General features: G+C 40.1%; 2 protein-coding genes across 2 annotated transcripts; both read left to right on the top strand.

Moving 5' to 3' along the window:
- Nucleotides 1–4,733: 4,733 nt before the first annotated feature.
- six7 (SIX homeobox 7) lies at nt 4,734–8,506 on the top strand. Its single transcript, XM_033651932.2, has 3 exons — nt 4,734–5,383; nt 6,669–6,832; nt 7,123–8,506. The coding sequence occupies exons 1-3, from the start codon at nt 4,976–4,978 to the stop codon at nt 7,331–7,333; spliced, it is 783 nt and encodes a 260-aa protein (XP_033507823.1). The 5' UTR covers nt 4,734–4,975; the 3' UTR covers nt 7,334–8,506.
- A 4,715-nt stretch (nt 8,507–13,221) lies between these two features.
- On the top strand, nt 13,222–20,952 carry LOC117246130 (actin-related protein 2). Its single transcript, XM_033609873.2, has 9 exons — nt 13,222–13,396; nt 14,267–14,377; nt 16,274–16,432; nt 16,640–16,769; nt 16,965–17,101; nt 17,961–18,110; nt 18,642–18,787; nt 18,880–19,012; nt 20,756–20,952. The coding sequence occupies exons 1-9, from the start codon at nt 13,349–13,351 to the stop codon at nt 20,924–20,926; spliced, it is 1,185 nt and encodes a 394-aa protein (XP_033465764.1). The 5' UTR covers nt 13,222–13,348; the 3' UTR covers nt 20,927–20,952.
- Nucleotides 20,953–22,663: the final 1,711 nt, after the last annotated feature.

The raw sequence follows: 22,663 nt of genomic DNA on the forward strand, positions 1-22,663 counted from the left end.
TGTTATAACCTATTTCTGAAAGTGTTTTATACTCTTTCAGTATGGTACCTTTGGAACCAAAAGTAACCCTTCAGACATGGTACCTAGACCCCAGGTTCGCTTAAGCCCCTTTCGAACCAAACACTTTCGGTATGTTACCTTTGGAACCAAAAGTAACCCTTCAGACATGGTACTTAGACCCTAGCGGTGTGAACAGTGGTTACATGAGCCTCAAAACCAGCCACAACTCAGCCCTGAGCAAAGTGACCGTACTCTATTGACCAATCAATGGACAGCAGTGTTCACAGCTCCACCTTTTAGTACCAGATCTGTGCGCTAGGTACCCCAACAGAGGGGGGACCAAAAATGGGGACCGTACAGAACGGTTCCATTGGTACCATCCACAACTTTTCACAGTGGAAACAGAAAAAAAAAGCGCACCGAACTGAACTGTACCATACCGTACTGCTTGATGGAAACGGGGCTTTAGTGATCTTGAGGGGATGGAGAGGGATAACAGCGTAACAAGAGGAAGACATTTTGGTTATTTTGCTAAAAGGGGGATTGGGTCCCCCTTCACCCCTTCCTTAAATCGCCTACTTGGTGTAAGTACGAACAGCCTGAGGTGTGACATATAGGAAAGTTTAAATGGCCTTGACACATTTAATCTTTAAAACAGGGGGTAAATTATCAAGAATAACTGCAGGGTAATACTGACGATGTATGTCACAGAGATATACGGTGTAAGATATGATATACATGACCCCCCCAACCTTCTACAAACACATACATAATCTGTTCATCCCATCACCATCTTATCATTCATCCTGTTCTAACGGCTTGGGAGTGCTTAAGCAGATTTTGGTTCAGTCTGCCCTCAAAGTGTTAAACAGATTGGGTCGGGGGGATTTCTTGTAATGAAGGTGAGTGTGTGTGTGTGTGTGTGTGTGTGTGTGTGGCGGCGGTCAGTGGCGCGAAGTGTCTGAAACTTGGAGGGGTTAGATTAGCTGTGAGTATGATCTTCACTGAGCTCATTTCTCCCCTTCTGTGTCGCAGAGTGTGACTGACACACACACACAATCACACCTTCCCCCCCTCTCCATAAACCCTCCAATCCCACCTGGTATTTTAATCTAGATTAAGGATCTAACACGTATCAAATGATTGCCTACTGCTTATAAAGTAATTCTATACGCTTTCTTTACCCTAAACTCCACTGAACAGCACCTCAGGAGCAGATTTGGGAGGCGCCCTCCATGACTGGTGCTGGAAGGATTAGTAGACGAGTTGACTGGAATTTAACTTCTCTCAAATCTGATAATTAATTAATTACTTAAAGTAATTTATCTCGTAAATATCTGCTAATTTCAGCTGCTCAGATGGGAGAATTTCCTGCTTTTGTCTGTCTCATTGTAAATTGAATTTCTTTGGATTTTGGGCTGCTGGTTGGACACGTCTGTTTTACATTGTTGTAACTTGTGGTAGATTCACTGTTTGTTAGGAAACAACACATTTACATATAAATACAGGATGGTCAAAACAATGAGTACAATAATTTTACTCAATTGATTAATGTATGGTAATTACATCCCTGACAAATGAGTTACACAAAACTGACACAATACATTTTCAAGCAACTACAATATAAATCATTATTTTCTTATTTGTAAATGTCAAGAGTCTTTTCTAAAACTGTGGTATTGAAAAAATGAATTGGTGATTGGTAAATTAAATTTACAATTTAGGGTTGGTCAATACGGAGAAAATCAAATATTGCGCTGTTTTTTCACTGGGTCTGACCCAAATGCCTTGAAGCTTTGATTGTTGCCATGGTAACTGATGTCCAAATCAGTGCTTGAATGCTCTGTTTTTCTTTCAAAACTATTTTAAAGATTATTTTCATGGCTTTTTGCCTTTCTTTAATAGGTCAGATGTTGAGCATGAAAGGGGGAGAGAGAGGAAACGGCATACAGCAAAGGGCCACAGGCTGGAATCAAACCCGCAGCCGCTGCGGCAAGGACATAGTCTTTCTACACGAGACGCCCCCTCTGACCAGTGAGCTACTGGGTGTCCTGAATGCTCTGTTTTTCTATAAAATCACCCAAAAATCCCATAAATTAAGAAATAGTAATCCAACATCATTCATTATGCATCAGCATTAATTATAAGATATTCTCAGACAAGAAAATTTAAATTAAATGTCAGGCCTAGTTTTGTGACTATGACATTTTGACCACCAGAGACAGGCTTACAGATACACTAGCAAGATGTCAAACAAAAAGTCAAGCATCTGGAAGTTTCAAAATTTGCAAAAAATAAAAAATAAAAAAAAAACCTCAAAAAGACGAGTGTCAGATATGCCAAAGCAAACTGGCATTTCACAACTCTACAACTCTACTCTTTAACACAATATCAATATTGCAACAATAATGTAGGGTTGACCACTGGTGCTTTCCAACATACCTACACAATGAGATTTTTGATAAATAATCATCAGTAATGTGGATATAATGACAAAGCAGGTAAAGACAAATGATAGATCAGCTAGAACAGTCTGTTGAGTTCAGAAAATTCCGTCACTTCACTGTAATGCAGCCTTTCAAACCAGGAAAACACAATATTACGATATCCAAAACCTAAGATATCTAGTTTAATATCATGATATCAATATAATATAGATATGTTACGCAGCCTTATTACAATGTTGGAAAAAAAATCTAATTTAAAACTGTTTTGGGGTAAATTTTGCTTCATAAATCCAAAAAATAAAACATTTGTATTGCTTAAATAATGAAAACAATTTGAAAGTTTCCCTTGCATGTGCTTTATATGCATTCAGGGCAAAACTTGACATGAGGCATCTTTTAGTTCATCTTTACTAACTCTTGTACTTATCCTACTCCTGTTGTTACTCCATTAGGCACTGGGTTTTGCTTCTGCTCCTTAAAAACACTTCTATCTTGTATATTTTGCTAGATACTTAATACTCTATTGTTCTAAAACTGGGCCCAGTGAGTGACCCTGACCTGGGGAACCCACTGGTTGTCTGGTTGTTACTCACTGTGAATCGTTAAAATTGTGGTTACTGTACTTAGTGTTACTGTAATTTGACACATTCTCTGGCACAAGAATTTCCTTCAGATAAATAAAATTCTCTTGAACTGAATTGAATTAATGTGTTTCATCATTAAATATTAAAAAATGAGACATATTTTATCCTGACAAACACAACTGGTGTGTGAGTGCAGGTCTTAAGATGTCTCCTAACTCAACGCTCAGATGGACTTTACATTTTAATACAATATTTTTAGAATTAAGGAACAAAATTGATCAGATTTATACTATCTACAATTACTTTTTATTTAAACTGAATTGTAATTCTGTGTGTTCATTGGTAGATAATCATTTGTATCTATAATTAGGGATGGGCATATAAATACCAAAATATCAATACTATAGATACTACATTTTCATTTTGATGATCAATCCTAGTGTCAATAGGATTGATACCAAAAAAGGGATGAGTTTCTCTCTTGTACGTCCTTGCTATTTTTCAAAATTGGTGATTCTGGCCCTCTATTAATTGGTATCAGATCAAAACCAAATTTTGTAGTATCTCCCACCCCTATCTACAACATTATTACAACTTGTGCAATATGCACTGAAAAAATATGTGACTTAAAATGACACGAAAGGTGTTTTATTGCTGTTTTTGTTAGAGAGATTATTTCTAATTTTTGTTTTTATATTTATTTATATCTCCACAACACTACCTAACTATTGGGACTACCGATGTTCATAGATCTAGACAGATCTGTAGACAGATTTTAATCCACTTCACCTTATTCTAAACCAGATGATCCTTCACCTGACTGCAACCTTTATGTAAAGTCTCATATTCCCTCCAGGGATTAATCCATGTCTGCCTTCAGTGTATTGAGTGAAACTGTTAATTTAATATCAATAATTTGACACTCTTTACGCAGGGTTTGGTCCACTGATGCTTGGCAGAAGTCACATGAATATATTTCCTCTAATCTCCCATGTGCAAATGAAGTGTAACATGTTTGCATTAAAGCTGACAGATGCTAACAGGATCCCTAACCTGATTAATAAGAAAATTATCCTAAGACTGATTAATGAGCTACTGAGATCAGTAGGATTGAACCGGCCAGCAGATCATTAATTCCTTGTCCTGGAGTCGCTCTGCCCATGCATCCATGTCTAGGGGCGTTTTCATTATGTCTTGTCCTGGCAAGAGGTCGAAGAGGATAACCTAGGTGCAGCCATGTCTGTTTTAATTACATAGGTATTAAGTGGTCGGGAATCTCTATAGCTTTGCATCCCGACGTGTCCTCTTGGCCAAATGTGTAGGCACATGTGATGCAGATTTTTAGCACTGATTTTGCAGAGTGACTTTAAAAGCGAAAATGATCATTTTTTGACATCTTGCTGATATTTTCTTGGGTTTTGTCTGCTGTCTGTTGTCTCGCTCCACATCCACTCCCCTCATCACCTCCTCCTGGGTCTGGCTCCATCTCCACCAGATCCGTCCTATCAAATAACCTATCCTCGCTTGTTTGCTCACTGCAGTCATCCTGGCAGTCAGTGTATCCTCAGGCTAAGCCAAACAAGCTGATCAGCCAGTCACCTCTGTACACACTACCCCCCACTAAGAGGCTAATGGTCGGGACGTATAATCCTTCTCAAAACAACTACAGAGATGCTAATTGTATCTCGCTATAAATACAGGTTGACTCCTTGTCCTCTTTCTTTATTTGGCCCTCCTCTGGAAACTAGGAGCCGCCGTCTCTTCTCTGAAGCATTTGCCCAAATACCAGGAACGAGTCAGTTGCATAAGAGAGGCTGTAAACTTGCCATCATATCAAAAAATCGGAGCAAGCGCACGGAGCGTTACGCACGGTTGGATACACCTCTCCATGCGCCTCGTGAACACTTCACAGCCTCTCTGGTGAGCTGCTGAGATCTAACCGAGATGTTCCCACTGCCCATGTTCACCCCGGACCAGGTGGCTCGGGTGTGCGAGAACCTGGAGGAGACCGGGGACATTGAGCGCCTGGGCAGGTTCCTCTGGTCCCTCCCCGCCGCCGTGCCGGGCTCCGCGGGGGAGGCGCTGAACCGACACGAGTCTGTGATGCGAGCGAGAGCGCTGGTCGCCTTCCACGGTGGGAACTTCGAGGCTCTCTACCAGATCCTCCAGAGCCACCGGTTTACGCGCGAGTCGCACGCCAAGCTGCAGGACCTGTGGCTGGACGCGCACTACCGGGAGGCGGAGAGGCTCCGGGGGCGGCCGCTGGGCCCCGTGGAGAAGTACCGGATCCGCAAGAAGTTCCCTCTGCCCCGCACCATCTGGGACGGCGAGCAGAAGACGCACTGCTTTAAGGTAAACACCAAGTCTGAATACGTGTTTTAATGTCACTCACATGGCTGCTGGGGACCCCGGTGCAACCCACGTGCTCCCTCCGGACCTCAAGTTTCATCTTGTAAACATATATTTACATTAATTTGGAAACTTGTACACTCTCTCCTGTAAATACGCTTTTTAACCTGCTGTAACAGGCAGCCTGGTCTTTGAGCTCTTAAGATGATAATGCCCAGAGCTGTGGTTATCCTCCTGCCGTAAACTACTTTACACATGGTGGCCTGGTGCAAGATCAGGGGTCCCATAACAGAGCTGGGCAATAATTGGTGACCAGGATATCCATGCACTGACATCGTGTTCAACTTCTCATGTAGCCTATACTCTTTTTTTTAATAACACATGAGTAGGCCTCTGTCACACACTTTAATTTACTTGTATGTTTAATATGCTCTGGTGTTAACTGGTGACACCAACTGTGGTGTGACTGTTTTAATCTGCTTTCAGTCTATTATATTTGCTGCAGCATTCACTGTGCGCTGCTCCAAAGGCCAGATTTCCCCACAAGACTCCGTTTGAGTTTGATATTATTTTTATTTAGCAGCAAATATTTAACTGGCTATGAGCTCAGACCTGCAGGAGTCTACATGAGCCATCTATCTGCTACTCAGGAGCCAATAAAGAGACGTTTATCCCATGTTTAAAGGGCAGCATTTTCAGTGCATCACCTGCAGTACAGAAACATTTTCATTGTCAGTGTCACAAGATCATTAGTGGCTCTTTTGGGAGCAAACAGACTCTATTTTTTCCATTTAAAGTTAGAATAACACCACTAACTGGTTCAATTTCACACAGAATTCAAAGATTCACTTAGTACAATAGTGAATTTCAGGGAGCAGGGAAGGTGTGTGCTTCTATGTGTGATCTCCCTCCTGTGGCAGGGTGCAGTATTGTTCCTACCTGTGGTTAATCTGTAATGCCACACCTCAAGAGGGATGGTGTCTCCAGCAGCCTATTAAGCCCCTTAACACGATCCAATTTAGTGCCTATAAATTATACTTCTAATGTAGATTTTAAATCGTGTGCTGCATTCATAAATCCAGTCTAATAAGATTACACTGAGCATCATATGAGAGTGATAAAGATTATTGTGGTTTAGTAGGATGATATCAAAACACCATATGGTGTCTTGTCAAAGTGCTGCTCCATGATAATAAGGTGTACTTTGTATTGTCTACGCAACAGGAGGGGATGTTATGATACATGAATGGTAGCCTAAATGTTTCCTATGTTTCTTTGTGTTCTCCAGGAAAGAACTCGCAGTTTGTTGAGAGAGTGGTATCTCCAAGATCCGTATCCCAACCCGTCCAGAAAACGCCACCTGGCCCAGGCCACGGGGCTCACGCCCACACAGGTCGGCAACTGGTTCAAGAACCGCCGCCAAAGAGACCGTGCTGCATCAGCAAAGAACAGGTACGTCAAGAAATGTGGAAGATTATGCTGATTGTGAATAAGAAGGAGAGAAGAGGATGAAAATTGGCCTCATGGTGGCTTGAAATTTGCTCTTAATTTGAGTTATAGGTTCAGTTTGCCGCAGAAATACTTTCTGAGAAGCAGACTCAGTTGGCCTTTGGTAAAATAGATAAGGTCTGTTAAAAATGTATGTGATAAATACTAATATTTGTCTGAAGAGGAACATGCACTGTTAAAAAACTCCCATCTTGGACCCCCGTCTCATCTTTCTCATCTCTCCCTCCACCCAGAATGCAGCAGGACCCTTCCCTCCTGCCCTCGGAGAGCTCACCTGACGGCTCCCTTCAAGAGCGCCGCCATCACCCCCACTTGTTGCCTCCGTCCCCTCGCCACCTGGGCAGCCCCGAGGCCAGCGACTGTAGCACAGAGAACGAGCGCAGAGGAACAGGAGCCTCCACCCCAGAGATCTCCGTCAGCAGCGACAGCGAGTTCGAGTCCTGAGACGATGGACTCTTTTCATGGACTCGTTCCATCTGTCATTAGGCGTGTTAAAGACACTTGAACTGGCTGTGGACACACTGGAGATGTTCTCAGTGGGAGGAGGACGAGGAGTGGACGCTGTACGGCAATGATATGCAAAAACAACATGCACTTAAAAAAGCACCATGGCACGTGACCTCAACTGTTATATGAATTAGTTTACTGCCGACCATGGTCTTTAGTTAATGTGAATGTTAATATTTTCAGTTTTGATACTGGCTTCAGTAAATATTTTTGGATAGATCATTTTCTAATAGTCATTATCTAAGCTACAGGATTCAATTGTATGGAAATCATGAGGACACAACGAACAATGCCTTGAGTAGGCTATTAATAAATGTGACTACATTTACATGCACATTAATAACTTGATTATCTTCAGGTTACGGCAAAATATGCCGACTGTGGAAAGTGTTAATCGCCTTGTTTCAAACATTAAACATTAAATTAACTGTCAGCATAAGGATAACCTAGATGCATGTTCAAATAAATGTCCAAAATCCACATATTTAAAGGCAATAGCAAAACAATTTGTTGGCAACCTATGATAATGTTTAAAATTGCACTGTCTTTACCTTAATCTTGTTATTCAATGTGATCAGGTTATGATGTGCATGTAAACATAGTGAACAATTAAACACATCTCACTGCCTTAAAAAGGAACTAAGGGCATCACTCTTTTAACAATGCAAAAACTAATAATAATTTAAGTTTAGACAGACTTAATGTAACTAATGATGCACACGTGCTGCTTAAAATACAAAGCATTTTGTTACCAGCTGCGTTTTACCTGTTCACTTCTCTTTTTGGTTACTGTGTGAAATACGTAGGGCTTTTTGTAAACGCTCCTGAGCTGCTCTGTTGATAAATTCCCGCAGGAGCTAGAAGCAGAAAAGATGAGACAGCGAGAATGTAAAGCACTGATCGGTCTTAACTCAATGTGCCTATTACATTTGAGAACAGTGAGACCTGGTCAGATATGACTGTGTTGCACGTCAGAACGACAAGCTCAAAGGTCTACTGTTTGCTGTCTTCCTTACAACCATCACTTCTCAGAACACATCACTGCATTTCAATGAAAAGATGTATTTTGTTAATGTTTTGTGTAAATAAATGAACCTATTTTTATCCAAAGTTTTACTGACTCACTTTATTTATAGGCTCAAAACTGTATGGTGTGCCAGGACTCGAGCCATGGGCCACGTACCATCCATAAATTACAATGATGTCTACATTTTAACTGACGGAGAATCCTCAAATTGGCTCCATGAACACAGGGTCTCCACATAGGGAAGAACATAAACTGTGCAACCAGAATTTATCCAAAACTCCAACTGTCAAGATTGAACCCTGAACAGAATTGTTTAATATCTTGTCCTGTATCACGCAAGCTAATGTGGGTGCACTGCCAAACAACATTTGAAGCATTTTTGTAGTTTCTTATTGCTGGAAATTATCCTTGAATTACTTAATGTTTCACTGGGAAAGGTTTTTTTTTTTTTTTTTTTTTTTTATTTAAGTCCACTGAACGTAAAGGGCAACAACAAGGGAACACAGTCTGTGTAAAAGGATTTAGGGGCATATATTGGCAGAAATGTAATATATAATAATAAGTATATTTTCTTTAGTGTACAATCATCTGAACATAAGAATTGCCATGTTTCCTGTAACTTAGAATGAGCTGTTAATAATCTACATAAGGAGTGGGTCCTGTTGCACCACTAGGTTTCTACAGCAGCCCAGAATGTTTTTGTGTTCTCACATCAGCTACCATAGTTGACAGCCCTATCAGTGACAAGCAGCATTGGCACAACACAAAGAGACCTCTGCAGATAATTCAGCTCATTGTAAAAACCTCTTCAATGTCTGGATCTTAAGTTATGAGAGAAAAAACGTGAGCACGCATTAAGAAGTGACGAGCCAAACAGCGGATTTGTAACCTTAAACTGCTTTGTTCAGTGTTTTTTAACAGTATAAATCACCTGGTCTGTTTGTTTTGGAGAGGAAGAGACCTCTGAGGATAATTTGGCTCCCAATAAAAACCTCCTGAACAAGAACACTGAGGGAAAGCAAAAGAGGAGTTCACGTTGGTTGCAGTCTGCAATCCTCACCGCTAGATGCCACTAAATCCCATAAATCCTTCACAGTGCTCTTTTAATTCAGATCAAAATCAAGCCCAAGATTAATAATTCAGGTATCATAACGTATCAACAACTACATTAAAATTGGGGAACCATCATTAGTCACATATGCTGCATATCTATAGTCTCAACTACCTCTGTTCTATCTAATTACCTTGTCAGTTATACTTTAAGGCTATAAAAAATCTTTGTACAATATAGCCACAGATGACTGCCCAAAAATCAGTGGGCCACTGCTGGTACCATGTGTTGCTCCATTTGCTGACACGCATTTACATTTAATAACCAAAGCAGAGCTACATTTGCAATATACTGTACCAGACAGTGGTGGCACACCTCTGAGCTCAAACTGAGCACAGACAAAACTATGATACACACATACACAAACAATATACTCTATAATAAGCTAGTCTTTCTCTAGCTCACTACATCAGAAATACCACATCGCTATCAGTGGTTCAAAACCTTTCCTGTAATGGCCTTCCGTATCTCACCACTGTTCATGAGCCTTTCTCACATTTAGTCAAGGAAGGGAAAGCACAGGTGTAACCAATAACACTAATGATGGCCTAGCTCCTTTAATTTATACAAGCAATGCAGCAATTAATTATGCAAGCAATTACATCTCTGCTGAAGTTTCAACCCTCATTTGCCACATTTGATGTGGTCCACATGAAAGCAAACTATTTACTCTTACACAGCCAGCAGACGCAGACACAACAGTATTCAGTTTTTAGACACATCATGGATGTAAAGCCCAATATTCACCCTAATTTAAGCTAATCTTCAGCTGCTATCTTAAATGCTCCACTAGCTAACATTAACTTAACATAGACAACTTTATCTGTTATAGGGCAGGTTAAGAGTTAATACTAAAGTACAATGAACTTTTCACTGACTAATATCTAAGCACTACTTTATTTCATGTGTGATTAGTTACCACATTCACTGTTATGACGTTTGCACTGATGATTAGCATAGCCTAAATGTTGCTAGCATATTTTTCTGAAGATGAATACAAGCCAAAGTTTAAAAGAAAAAGACTTACCAATGTTTTGAGGATATTTCCAGGTCCCAAAATAAATTCGTCAACACATTTTGAACAAAGCTATTATTTCTGCTGCACATTGAAGAAGATGTTTAACACTGTTGATGAGTTGCGACTGTTTCCTGAAACAAAGATGGAGGCCGGAAGTGACATACCTTCTTGCTCGTTCTGTAGTCCAACGGCCGTTAACGGTAGAAGATAATGGGTCGGAAACGACGCCTCCTAGCTGGTATTGAAATTTTACGACGCACAAAACGTTATCTTGTGAAATTATACAATTATACATTATACATACTATTAATAAAAGTACAATTAATGTCTCTTTTAGATATTGCCTTCAATATGGGAAGGATTTTAAAAACCTGTATTGAAGGACTACAGAAACTGTAGTCTACATTTCAGATTGATTTAGCAACTGTTTTTTTTTTTTTTAATCTTTTTTTTTATTGGGATAAGAAGGGGGAAGATGCCTCCCTTAAGAACAAAGCCAATTTACTGAAAAATTTAAAAAAAATATTTGGAATAGATTTTAGCATGTCCAGGATGCCGATGCATAAACCAACAGACTGTTGGAATACGCTCAAACTTTTAAGGAGTTTTAAAGCCGTTTCATAGTTGAAGCACGCAATGCAAACAAGCGACACACTTCCTTTCATAGTCAACACATTGGAAGCAAGCAACGCGGGCGACACTTGAAATGCAATACACTGCTCGCACAATAGGGGGTAGCAGAGTCACTGGTACATTCCAGCTAGCTAGTACTGCTATTTTATAAGAGTGCAGGGCACTAGAACTGTCATATAAATGGGGGTGTGCCCGTACTAGTTCGCAAAGTTTTTCTTCCTCGCCCGCCATATTTCATACTTGCTTCTTCTGTAAATAACAAAAAGAGGTTAATTTCAAGTACGTCACTTGCATTATCACCCCAGCTGGCAACGTATTGTATTACATAAGTCGTGTATCAAAAAAATGAACAACACATTTTGAGATACAAGCACGCATCATGGCGGCCAATGCGTTCGCGTGTGCGTGCCTTTGCATCGACTATGAAACGGCCCTAGGTGTATTGGTGTATCGTGGTATGTCTGTTGGAGTAACGTATTTTAGGATATGTTGTGATGTATGTATTGTGGTATTTGTCCTATGGTATGTGTATTGCACCCAGTGATGGTAGTGTCGGCAGCCAGAATCAAGCCAACTGATTCAGCCTGATTCTGGAGCATCATTCATAACAAGTCTCAGCTGAGTCAAGCAACCGGGTGCGGCCCAGCTAATTTCATCTGGCATGCCGAGTTTGGACCGATGCTGGGCCAGGTCATTTCTGGTAACGGCCCAGTAATGGCAGTGTCGGCTGATTTGGACTGTGTATTATACATTTGGACTGGTTTTTACTTGTACGTCATGGATAATTGATCATTTATATTACACACTGAGATAGGATTTTGTAAGACAGATATTTGGTAATTACTATTATACACATATACATGGGTTATTTTTGTGAGACAAAGTTAAATGGTAATAACAATGGTATATTTAGAAAAGGTTTATATATATATATATAAGGAAGCTGTCTGTTTCATTTCACTCAATGTATTATGGAGAAGAGGTGGAATTTAATTACTTCCTCCCACTCCTTTTCAAATGTGTAAATCAAACTAACTATACACTGACAATGGCTTTTTATTATGCTTTTCATTATTTGTATATATTTCTTTCTTTATGTCGGTCTGCTTGTTTGTAGGTTCATGTTTTTTGGTTTTAACCAAAAAGAATATATTCAGATGCAACTCCTTTGTGTAGTAACTGTAATTTAATTGTATATTTTTGTAACTGTAGCTGGTTACATTTATTTTGTAGTTACATGTAACTAGTTACTGCCCAACACTGACAGTGATACAAAAAGCATAGGGTGTTATTACCTTGTACTCTTATAGGCTGATAAAAATGATATTACCGCTGTTTTTATTGAAGCAGTTTAAAATACAAAAACTTAAAAGTGCACTGACAATTGAAAAACAATGAATAAAAATGACAGACAAAAATAATAATAAAATAAAAATAAAATTTAATATTAAATAATAAGATAAAAATAATAAATGTATTCATTATAAATAAATTAATAATAAAATAATATAATAAATAAATAAATGATTAAATAATAATGACATGGGCTATAAGGTACATAGAAATAAGTAAATAAACAAGATAATCTATTTTAATTAGGCTAAAATTTCATATAATCAAAATTAAAGAAAATAATAGTGTGTAATTGTGTAGTTCACTATCAGCTATAATTTTAACCAAAATCAGGAATGTATTTGCTGCTTTTCTTATACAGAGGTTACAGGAGATGAGAAAACTTTCAAGGTCTACCAAAAACAATCTGCAGTGTCTGGGAATTTATATATCTTGACATTTAACTTTCCAAAAAGGCACACAGGTTTGTAAAGCTAAGTCTCACCAGAAGTGGGCAGAGTGGTGACATTTAACCAACCATTGCACCAAATGTTCCTCTTTTCTGTTGCAAAGAGAGGAGGAAGTGTCAAAAGTACACAACCTTCAACTGCCTCAAAAAAGTGAAGTATAGGTCTCCCTCCTCCCACCGGCCCCCCCTGGAAATGGGCGTCCTAACACTCAGTGGTCCCGCCCATGCTGGAAGGAGTTGCAAGAAGACTTCTGCTTACCTGTCAGTTTCAGTCACTGCCAAATTCATGTGTATTAATCTTGTATTGGTTATCTGTTAGTCTGACCCCTGTCCTGACAGGAGGGAGCATCTTGAGCTGAAGCATGGACAGCGAGGGGAGAAAAGTGGTGGTGTGTGACAATGGGACGGGGGTGAGTCAAACTGTGTCTTTATGCAGTAGCTTGACAGCCTGTTAACAACACTGGTTATTGACTTTGTTGCTTTCCAGTATTCAAAGTGTTCTCTTCACCCTGTCACACTGGTTTCTATGCAAACAGCTGTGTGAAACATCTGTTATATTGTAAAGTAGTGGCTCTATGGAGGTTAAAGTTAGCCTCTGGATTGTGGTTATCATGTGAAGGGTGTGAATGTGTGTGCAGCCTGATTCCACATCTGTCTGGACTTGTCACTCTGCCTCTAATCTGCACACACAGCCATACATGGTCGTGATGCTTTAAAGTGAGCAACAATTGGGTGAAAAGCAGGAAGAGAGATTTGACTCAGGAGTGGCTCTTCAGTTTCGTATTTTGGCTTGTTAATGTTGATGTCCAGGCTAAACTGGAGTTATATGAAGTGTACCTGCAGTCGGTGACGGGCTGTGTCCTGTGTTCTGCCTCTGCTTGGAATGTATTGCATCCCTTCAGGCTAAGGAATGTGTCTGTGGGCACAGAGACAAGTTGAGACACTGCAGGCTGAGGTGTAGTCATGACAGGCAGAGGAGCCAGGCCATTTTAAATCAATGTAATAAATGTAGTATTTCCTCATGCTTTTAAAAGTGTAATGAAATTGCATTGTCTGATAATAATCAGTAAATGCAGCATGATAATACACTTCCTGGATACAGATTAACTCCAGTGTGGGATTAAACTGAATTGAACTTATTCATGAATGGGAAGTATCCATTACAAACAGCTTCAGTGCTTCAATGTGCAGCTTCAATTCAGGAATACACAACACAAACGTTCAGTTTCAGAGAATGTAGCTCACACATCTTCACATTTCACTCTCACATCCTTCCCCAGTTCGTCAAGTGTGGCTTTGCCGGATCCAACTTCCCCGAACACATCTTCCCCGCCATGGTGGGTCGACCAATCATACGATCGAACACTAAAGTGGGCAACATCGAGATTAAGGTGAGATTACTTTGCAGTGCTCCTTCACTGCACCCTGCAGCTGAGATAAAGTCTGTAAGCACCGTGATCATGGACAATTCAACAGAATAAAACATGAAAAATCTATAAACTTTTCTTCCGTCATGTCTTGCTCTGTATATTTTTGCTAAATGTAACTGGTGAATGGATGAAAAACTAGATTTCCATGCAGTCTCTCATCACAAAAACTGCATCTTTATGTAATTGCTTTTTGGTAGGTCTGGAAACTCACTGTAAAGCTTTTCCAGCTAATTAAACCAACCTCTAAACTCTCAGCTCACATATAAGACAAAGACGTCAGGCTTCCCAAGATAATTGTCTTATTTTTTACTTAAAATTACATGCACTTTTGCCTCCAATCGTGGGATGTGTTGAACCTCAGTAATGTAAGAGCACTGACCTATACAGGGTGCCTGCAGGTCCTTTTAAAGTCTTAAAATGTCAAGTGAAAATTGTCTTAGATTTGAATGTTGAAAGTCTTAAATGCCACAGACGTTTTATGAAATTGCATTTTTCCATCCTTTAAATTTAATTTTACTTTATACTGTCACTTATGTATTGGCAAAATTTGGATTAACCTACTTACCTTTATACCCACCTGCAATGCTTGAGCAAGAAAGAGATGATTTTTTTTCATAAATCAGTCTTAAATTTGGTTCAAAATGATCTCGAAAAGGTCTAAAAAAGCATTGCATGGGGCGTCCGGTGGCTTAGTGGGTGGAACAGGCATCCCAAGGCAATGTCCTTGTCACAGTGGCTGCAGGCTCAATTCCAGCCTGCAGTCATTTGCTGTGTGCCATCCCATCTCTCTCCCCCTTCACGCTTAGACTGTCCTAATAAAGGCAGAAAGCCAAAAAAGCATATTTAAGTGACCCTGATATAGCATCAAAAGTATCAAAAGTTGTCGTCAAATGCTTCGTCGGATTCTTGGTCCTGGATCACATATAACCTGATTTAAATACAACACCTTGATGAAATTCTTGTGAGGCTTCTTGTATTAAAGGCTCTCTAAGTCTTCCTAAGCTTGAAAAGTTTTTGTCACATACAGCAAACATCTCCTCACGATCCGCTAGCTACATGTCCTCTGAATATGCTGTGAAAAAGTCTGGTCTCTGTAGGCAGCCCAGGCTCCGCAAATGGCAACAAAACTGCTCTAACGGCCTCTCTGGGCCAAACATTCATGTGTGTGCGTTTGCGCGAGACCGTGAGAAATGTTTGCTGTATGTGACAAAAACTTTTCAAGCTTAGAAAGACTTAGAGAGCCTTCAAGAGAATAACAAACATTGATGTATACATCCCCAAACTATGGTGTTTTAAAAAGTATTGTTTTGGTATCTGTGCAAAAATTAAGATATATTAGCACCGGCATCGAAATTTTAGAAACAATACCCAGCCCATACACTCTGTTCTTTTTGGGAAGATGAACTTAACATTTTGATACCTTTTTTAGAACAATTTACAAAACAAAATCATGACTAGGTAGATTCTGCAGTGAGGAAGAGGAAGAACAGCTGCATTTGTTGTTCCACTGCCCTCATGTTAAATATTTATTGGGTGTCCTGGATGAAAACAGTCCCCAGATAATAAATACCACTATTCTGTTGGGTAAAATATTTTTATTTAAAGCTCTATCAAGAAAAATTCGAATTTAAGTTTCCTGAAAAATACAGTGCAATGTCAGTTTCTTATGGAAAAAAAATTATTGCTATAAACGGTTGTAAAATAGAACAACATAACATGAAATGGGAGAAAATTTGCTCTAGAGAAAAGAAAAGTGGAGCTATATAGAATTGTAATTACACTTTATCTGTCATATAAACTTATTTGTTTTTTTTAATTAGTACTATTAGCTGAACGTCTCCCGCTCTGTCTCACCAGGACCTGATGGTGGGTGATGAGGCCAGTGAATGTCGCTCCATGCTGGAGGTGTCCTACCCCATGGAGAACGGTATGGTGCGCTCCTGGGACGACATGCTCCACCTGTGGGACTACACCTTCGGTCCCGACCGCCTGGACATCACCCCATCAGAATGCAAGGTAGGACACAGCTGGGCAGATGTTGTACTGTATGCAGTTTCACAGTTCAACAGTATGTGACTGTTGTATCATCACAGGAAGTGACAAAACAAAATTCATAAAATACAAAAAAAAAAAAAAAGTTTCATAACATACCTGGAAAACACTGCACATAATAAGATTTTAAAGCTTTTTCTCAGTCTGTATTTTATTTTTTAATTCTTAAAGATCCTGCTGACGGAGCCGCCCATGAACCCAACCAAGAACCGGGAGAAGATCGCAGAGGTCATGTTTGAGAAGTACCAGTTCCACGGCATTTATGTGGCTATTCAGGCTGTGCTCACTCTGTATGCTCAGGGTAAGGCATCACAACTCAAAACTGATTTAAATTATTTAAATGAATATGTAAAGGACGAAAGTGTTTGTCCATTTTAACTTTATTATCTTGAGGTTTTGTTACTGAGAGTATATTACAGTAATGGTGGGTTTCAGTGCTGAGGATCACTGGAAATGTTTCACGTAAAACTCTTGCGGGAATCAATGCTGTCTCTAGGTTTGCTGACCGGTGTGGTGCTCGACTCGGGGGATGGTGTCACCCACATCTGTCCAGTGTACGAGGGCTTTTCTTTACCCCACCTCACACGTAGGCTGGACATCGCAGGACGCGACATCACACGCTACCTCATTAAGGTGAGCTGGGAGATGCTCAGTTCAGCTTTCTGGATGAAGGGTCTGAATATTGCACATGAAGAAATTAGGGACAAAATAAGAAAACACAACAGGTCTGTATCAAGCGCCAACCAATGTACCCAACGCGGAAGTGCCAAAACTGCAGTTCCTCTAATGGCCACTAGAGGCTGGCTCCAGAGTGAGTCAATCCCCATAGACTCCCATGTTAAAATGCCCAACTGTACAGTGTACTGTACAGGGATTCATTCTTATATAACTCACCTGTTTACATGTTATTAAGCCTGAAAGATATGCATAATTAAAGGCATGGTCGCTTTGACACTAGTCACTACCACGCCAACAATCTGGGTTAGGTAACGTTACCATGGTGTAACCCCAGATTCACAGCGTAAAGACGTAGCCATAGCTGTTGCTATTTCAGTGTGTTTTCAGTTGATGAAAGTAAATTGTAACATTTTGGTCGCCTTAAAAAAAGTCTTGCTCAGCATTTTGTCTCATTAAAAGACCCTCTAAGAAGTCAGATGTTAAGTATTTTTGGTACGCGCATTCTGTTTTAATCATTATAAGCCTGTTTTTGCACACAAAAATTACTATTATCACAGTTACACATAGATGTCAAAGCACCATGCTTACCAGGCTAGCTGCTAGCCTTAGTGTTAGCCCCATTATCTCATCCAAACATGGTCATTTTTGGCTACAAAATGCCAGACTCGAGGCTTCAAAATGGGAGTGCACAAACCAATTGGTGACATCAGGATGCACAAGGATTTATACTGTCTGTGGTCCAAATAGATTTTGCTGGTAAATATGTATAAGGGAAAATGACAAATACACAAATCTCTTATTTTCCCGCCATCAGCTCCTGCTTCTCCGCGGCTACGCCTTCAACCACTCGGCCGACTTTGAGACTGTGCGTTTGTTGAAGGAGAAGCTCTGCTACGTGGGATACAACATTGAACAGGAGCAGCGCCTGGCTGAAGAGACCACCTACCTGGTGGAGTCGTTCACGGTACGTAGTTTTAGTCTACCTTATTAACTAATATTATTTAGTCTATGGTTTAACCTTTTGGGAAACATGCTAATTGGCTTTCTTGGCAAAGTTTAGTTGAGAAGATTGATACCAGTCCTGCATCTGTGTTGGTAATTTGAAGCCAAAGCTAGCAGCCTGTTAGCTTAGCTTAGCATAAAGACTAGAAACAGGGGGAAACAGTAAGCCTGGCACCAAAGGTAAAAAACAAAAAAATAATTAAGTGTATTTCCCCAAACTTCAAACAATTCCTTTAATGTAGTTACTTGTAGAAGTGGAACATGTCTGATTTTGGCGCCCTCTACTGGCTATAGAGAGTGCTCCAGGAATGAGTCCTAAAACCCAGACATGAGTTACAACTTAAGCACTCCTGGTTCCCTCGTCTCGAAGTCAACGGGTTATTTGAATGGGTTTTTGGTTAGACATAAAAAACGTCAGTAAATACTGCACTCATCAATTTTGAAAGCGTTTAGGTGTCGTAAAAAATATAACTGGTTCCTCTCTCCGGTGCAGCTCCCTGACGGCCGGCAGATAAAGGTGGGCGGAGAGCGGTTCGGGGCCCCTGAAGCTCTCTTCCAGCCTCACCTCATCAACGTGGAGGGAGTCGGCGTGGCTGAGCTGCTGTTTAACACCATCCAGGCTGCGGACATCGACCTCAGGTCTGAGCCTCCACACTGCTGTCTGTACTGACACACCTACACAAGACAAACAAAGCTCATCACCCTTCCATCTGTTTATATTTTCTGTGCAGGGCAGACTTCTATAAGCACATCGTCCTGTCCGGAGGCACCACCATGTACCCTGGACTTCCATCCAGACTGGAGCGAGAGATCAAGCAGCTCTACCTGGAGAGGGTGCTGGATGGAGACACCAAGAAACTATCAGTAAGAAATTTAATACCCACTAACTATATTTCTACTTCACTGGAGAGCAGCTGCACAGCTGGGGTTTAAAATGTTGATTATCTGTTAAACAAAGCAGCACCGCAGTGTTAGATAAGGTGTTATACAACTGTTGATCCTCTGTAATACCTTTGCAAAAATACTATAATCCATTAAGGTTAACAACAGTATAATCTGTAGAATAAATCACAATGTTAAAATAATACACTCTCAGTTCATTAAATAAATGTTACATGATACGATTTAAGAGCTCTTTTTGGTTATAATAAATGCATTTGACTGAAAACAATCTCACTTATTTGCTCTGGAGCTCTAAACTGTATCACGCAGTCATTAAGACAAAGACTTACCAGACTTGTCTCATGCTTTAATAGATTTAAAAAATATTGATATATATATATATATATATATATATAGTGAGACGTTTGTCACCCAGCCGCAATGTTGGATACAGTCAAGCCAACATGAGTGAAGTCGTTCATGTACGTTGATGAACAAAATCCCAGGAAAGCAATCTTAGTTTTAGTCTACGTTAATAACCAGTGTTTTTTATGGCTTAACGTTTTGGTTAATGTGCTAATTTGTTTTCTTGCCAAGAGTTAGGTGAGAAAATAAATACCACTCCTGTATCTGTGTTATTAATATGAAGCTAAAGTTAGCAGCCTGTTAGCTTAGCTTAGCTTAGCATAAAGACTAGAAATGGGGGGAAACAGCTAGCCTGGCACCAAAGGTGAAAAACAAAGTAAGTGCCAATCAGCACTTTGGACGCTCAAAACTAACAAGTTAGATGGTGTTTAAGTCGATTTACGGGGAGTTACATGGTTCTATGTAAGCTAAGCTAAATTAGCTTAGCTATAAAATGAGAACATAAAGTCAAGCCAAAACAAAGCACCGCTCATTGGCTGGAGCATTCTACAGCTAAACAGTACACTAAAATATGTCTCTGAAAACATCTGAGGTGAGAAATAGGCAATGCAGTAAGAGAATCTTCATTCATGTTTGATCAGCACTGCCTAGTTTGACAGTTTGACCGCAGTTCACAAGCAGCGATCGACATGTCTGACAGCTGCATTAGAGACTCTTTGGCTCTGACTGGATGTTGCTGATTGCGCCATGGTCTGATTCTAGCATCTAGAAGCAGTAGGAAGAGGAGGAGCAACATCATTTTTGAGAATATATTTCACCTTTCCTGCACCTAATTTTGAACTGTTAAGAGCAATTTGAGCGAGAATAAATTGGTTCAGAACCCAAAAAGCTGGTTCTCTAAAGCCAAAAATAGCAGGTTTTCCTTGACCCTAAGTACAAACCATGACGACATCAGTGGGCGTGTCATATTCTACTGGTTTGAAAGAGTAGAGTCAAGTGAGAAATCGTTGGTCCAGGCTTGTTTTCTGGGTGAAAACAAATATCTGTACTAACAAAACAAATGTTTGCAGGTAATCTACAAATTTTCTTTACTGCCGTTACTTCTGTTGTGCATTGTGCAACACCCTCCGTTGATGACACATCCTTGATTACAATGGTTCAGCTCAAGACTGGTGGAAACACTGGCAGGTTCGCTAGATAGCACCAAGGTTCCAGGAGTCATGAACAGAACCAGCTCAAGAACCAGAGCTAATTCAGTGGAAAAGGAGTGTGAGAGAGACAGAGTATAAATATTTTAAAAAGCCCATGTATGTACATGTTTCTATAACCTCTCCTCTCTTATTTTCTTCACCTGTGTAGAAGTTTAAGATCCGCATCGAGGACCCTCCCCGGCGTAAGCACATGGTGTTCCTGGGCGGCGCCGTGCTGGCCAACATCATGAAAGACAAGGAATCCTTCTGGCTGAGCAGGGCGGAGTACCAGGAGAAAGGCGTGGGAGTGCTGCAGAAACTGGGAGGTGGAGTCAGATAAAAATAAAGCTTGCAAAGGAAAACCCAGATACTTCTTCTCTGTTGTTGTTGTTTTTTTTTTTCCAAATCGAAGTCTCACCTCTCATCGCTTGGCATGCTGGGTGAAAAAGCTGGCTCTCAGTGTACTTCACAGAAAACAACACTCCTTCATTCCTGCTAGTGCTGGAACAATATTTTGAACAACTCGTTCATCTTTTACCATAAATATGTTCAGGACACACTGTACAGACACAGCATATGGATACCTGAAACTTTTATAGAGGCCTTTTTATACACTGTGACAATTAAATCAGCATTTTAAGGGTGCTATTTTTCTGTCATTTAAATTGGACCCTAATGCAAATCTCACAAGGTGATGGGTGACACAGTTTATAACTTCTCATTTGGGTGAAATCCTATCCTATGCAAATATTTGTTACATCCAGATAACTTCATGCTGTGCTTTGTAAAACAATGAGAAAGGTTTGTTGGGAAACACCACTGACTGATGTAGAATATGCGAAATGTTTAAAATGGTAAATAAAGATTTTATCGGCGACAAATTCTTTGTCCTTTTTTTTGCATTTGGGCAAAATCAGTCCTAGTATTAGTGAGACGTATCAGGATTTCTAACAGTGTTGTCTGTCAGAAATGCTTTTAAAGAGGAAGAGAGGCCTTTTTCAAAATTCATACATTACTCCTATGATCTAGGACAGTCCGAAAATATTAGTAAACATGAGCAACTCTCCGATATTTAAAAACTGTAGTGCTAAAACTCAAATCTGTGATGTCATCAAGTATAAAGTCTGGAGCTGCTCCACAGACTGAATTGGAAGAGATGTTCTAGATGACGTTGAGAGCAACCAGGGGAGTGCTCTGAGTATATGGGTACATTTTTTGTTTCACGAAATAGAACACTACAGCAGAATAAGGCCCTTTCTACATGTATATAGATATTATTTGATTTACAAAATATCTCCGTTCACACTAGAAGGCAAAAAACAACTTCAAATGCTCGCCGGTGTTAGCCGTGCTAGCACCTTCCCCTCATCACACAGGTGGTAACACTACTAACACATTACTTTTTTCAAAACGACGACTGGAGATCTCGTCCCGTGACTCCCAAAGGAGCTGACTCAAACATACAAACGACGCTCTGGACATGAGAAAACTTTGCTTCTACTCCTCATCGACAACAATCCCACTCATAAGATTGTCGTTTCTGACAGACTTCAAAACCGAGGACGCTAAAGCCGACGAAATAAAACTGGGTGCAGCAGATGCCTTCCTTCATCCGTTAAGTGGTGCAGCAACACTGCTAGTGATGCTAACAAAATGTACACAAACTATTAAGTTTGTCTCTGACTCATGTTAGCTACACACAGCAACAACAGACGTGCGTGAATTGAGGAGATGATGCTAACGTTCTGTTTTACACGTCCACATGGATATAAATTAACTGGATTTGTGAAATATCTGCACTTTAAGTCTGATTTATGGTTGGGTGCGGGACACTTTTGAGGAGTGTCGCTTGACAGAAATTTAAGAGCAGCACAACATTTTCCATTTATGCTTTGACGAAAGGTTTCAACCGTCAATGGTTGCCAGACACGCCCTGCGTTTTTTGCAGTCCGAATCTATTTCTGTCGGCTTAAGAGAAGCTGTTTGATCACACCAATATCCTGATGTACATGTGCGTTTAACTTATTCACCGTTTACTTATTGATTGATTGGCTCCAAGTCTGTGTCTGTGAGCATC

Source organism: Epinephelus lanceolatus, chromosome 22 (genome assembly GCF_041903045.1).
Source record: "Epinephelus lanceolatus isolate andai-2023 chromosome 22, ASM4190304v1, whole genome shotgun sequence".
Taxonomy (NCBI): Eukaryota; Metazoa; Chordata; class Actinopteri; order Perciformes; family Serranidae; genus Epinephelus; species Epinephelus lanceolatus.

Excerpts from the sequence above, each read along its gene's own strand:
- six7 (XM_033651932.2), top strand. The coding sequence starts at position 4,976 with ATGTTCCCACTGCCCATGTTCACCCCGGACCAGGTGGCTCGGGTGTGC. Across the intron at positions 5,384-6,668 it reads AGAAGACGCACTGCTTTAAG|GAAAGAACTCGCAGTTTGTT; the intron begins GTAAACACCAAG and ends TGTGTTCTCCAG. Across the intron at positions 6,833-7,122 it reads GCTGCATCAGCAAAGAACAG|AATGCAGCAGGACCCTTCCC; the intron begins GTACGTCAAGAA and ends CCCTCCACCCAG.
- LOC117246130 (XM_033609873.2), top strand. The coding sequence starts at position 13,349 with ATGGACAGCGAGGGGAGAAAAGTGGTGGTGTGTGACAATGGGACGGGG. Across the intron at positions 14,378-16,273 it reads TGGGCAACATCGAGATTAAG|GACCTGATGGTGGGTGATGA; the intron begins GTGAGATTACTT and ends CTGTCTCACCAG. Across the intron at positions 19,013-20,755 it reads GAGACACCAAGAAACTATCA|AAGTTTAAGATCCGCATCGA; the intron begins GTAAGAAATTTA and ends TCACCTGTGTAG.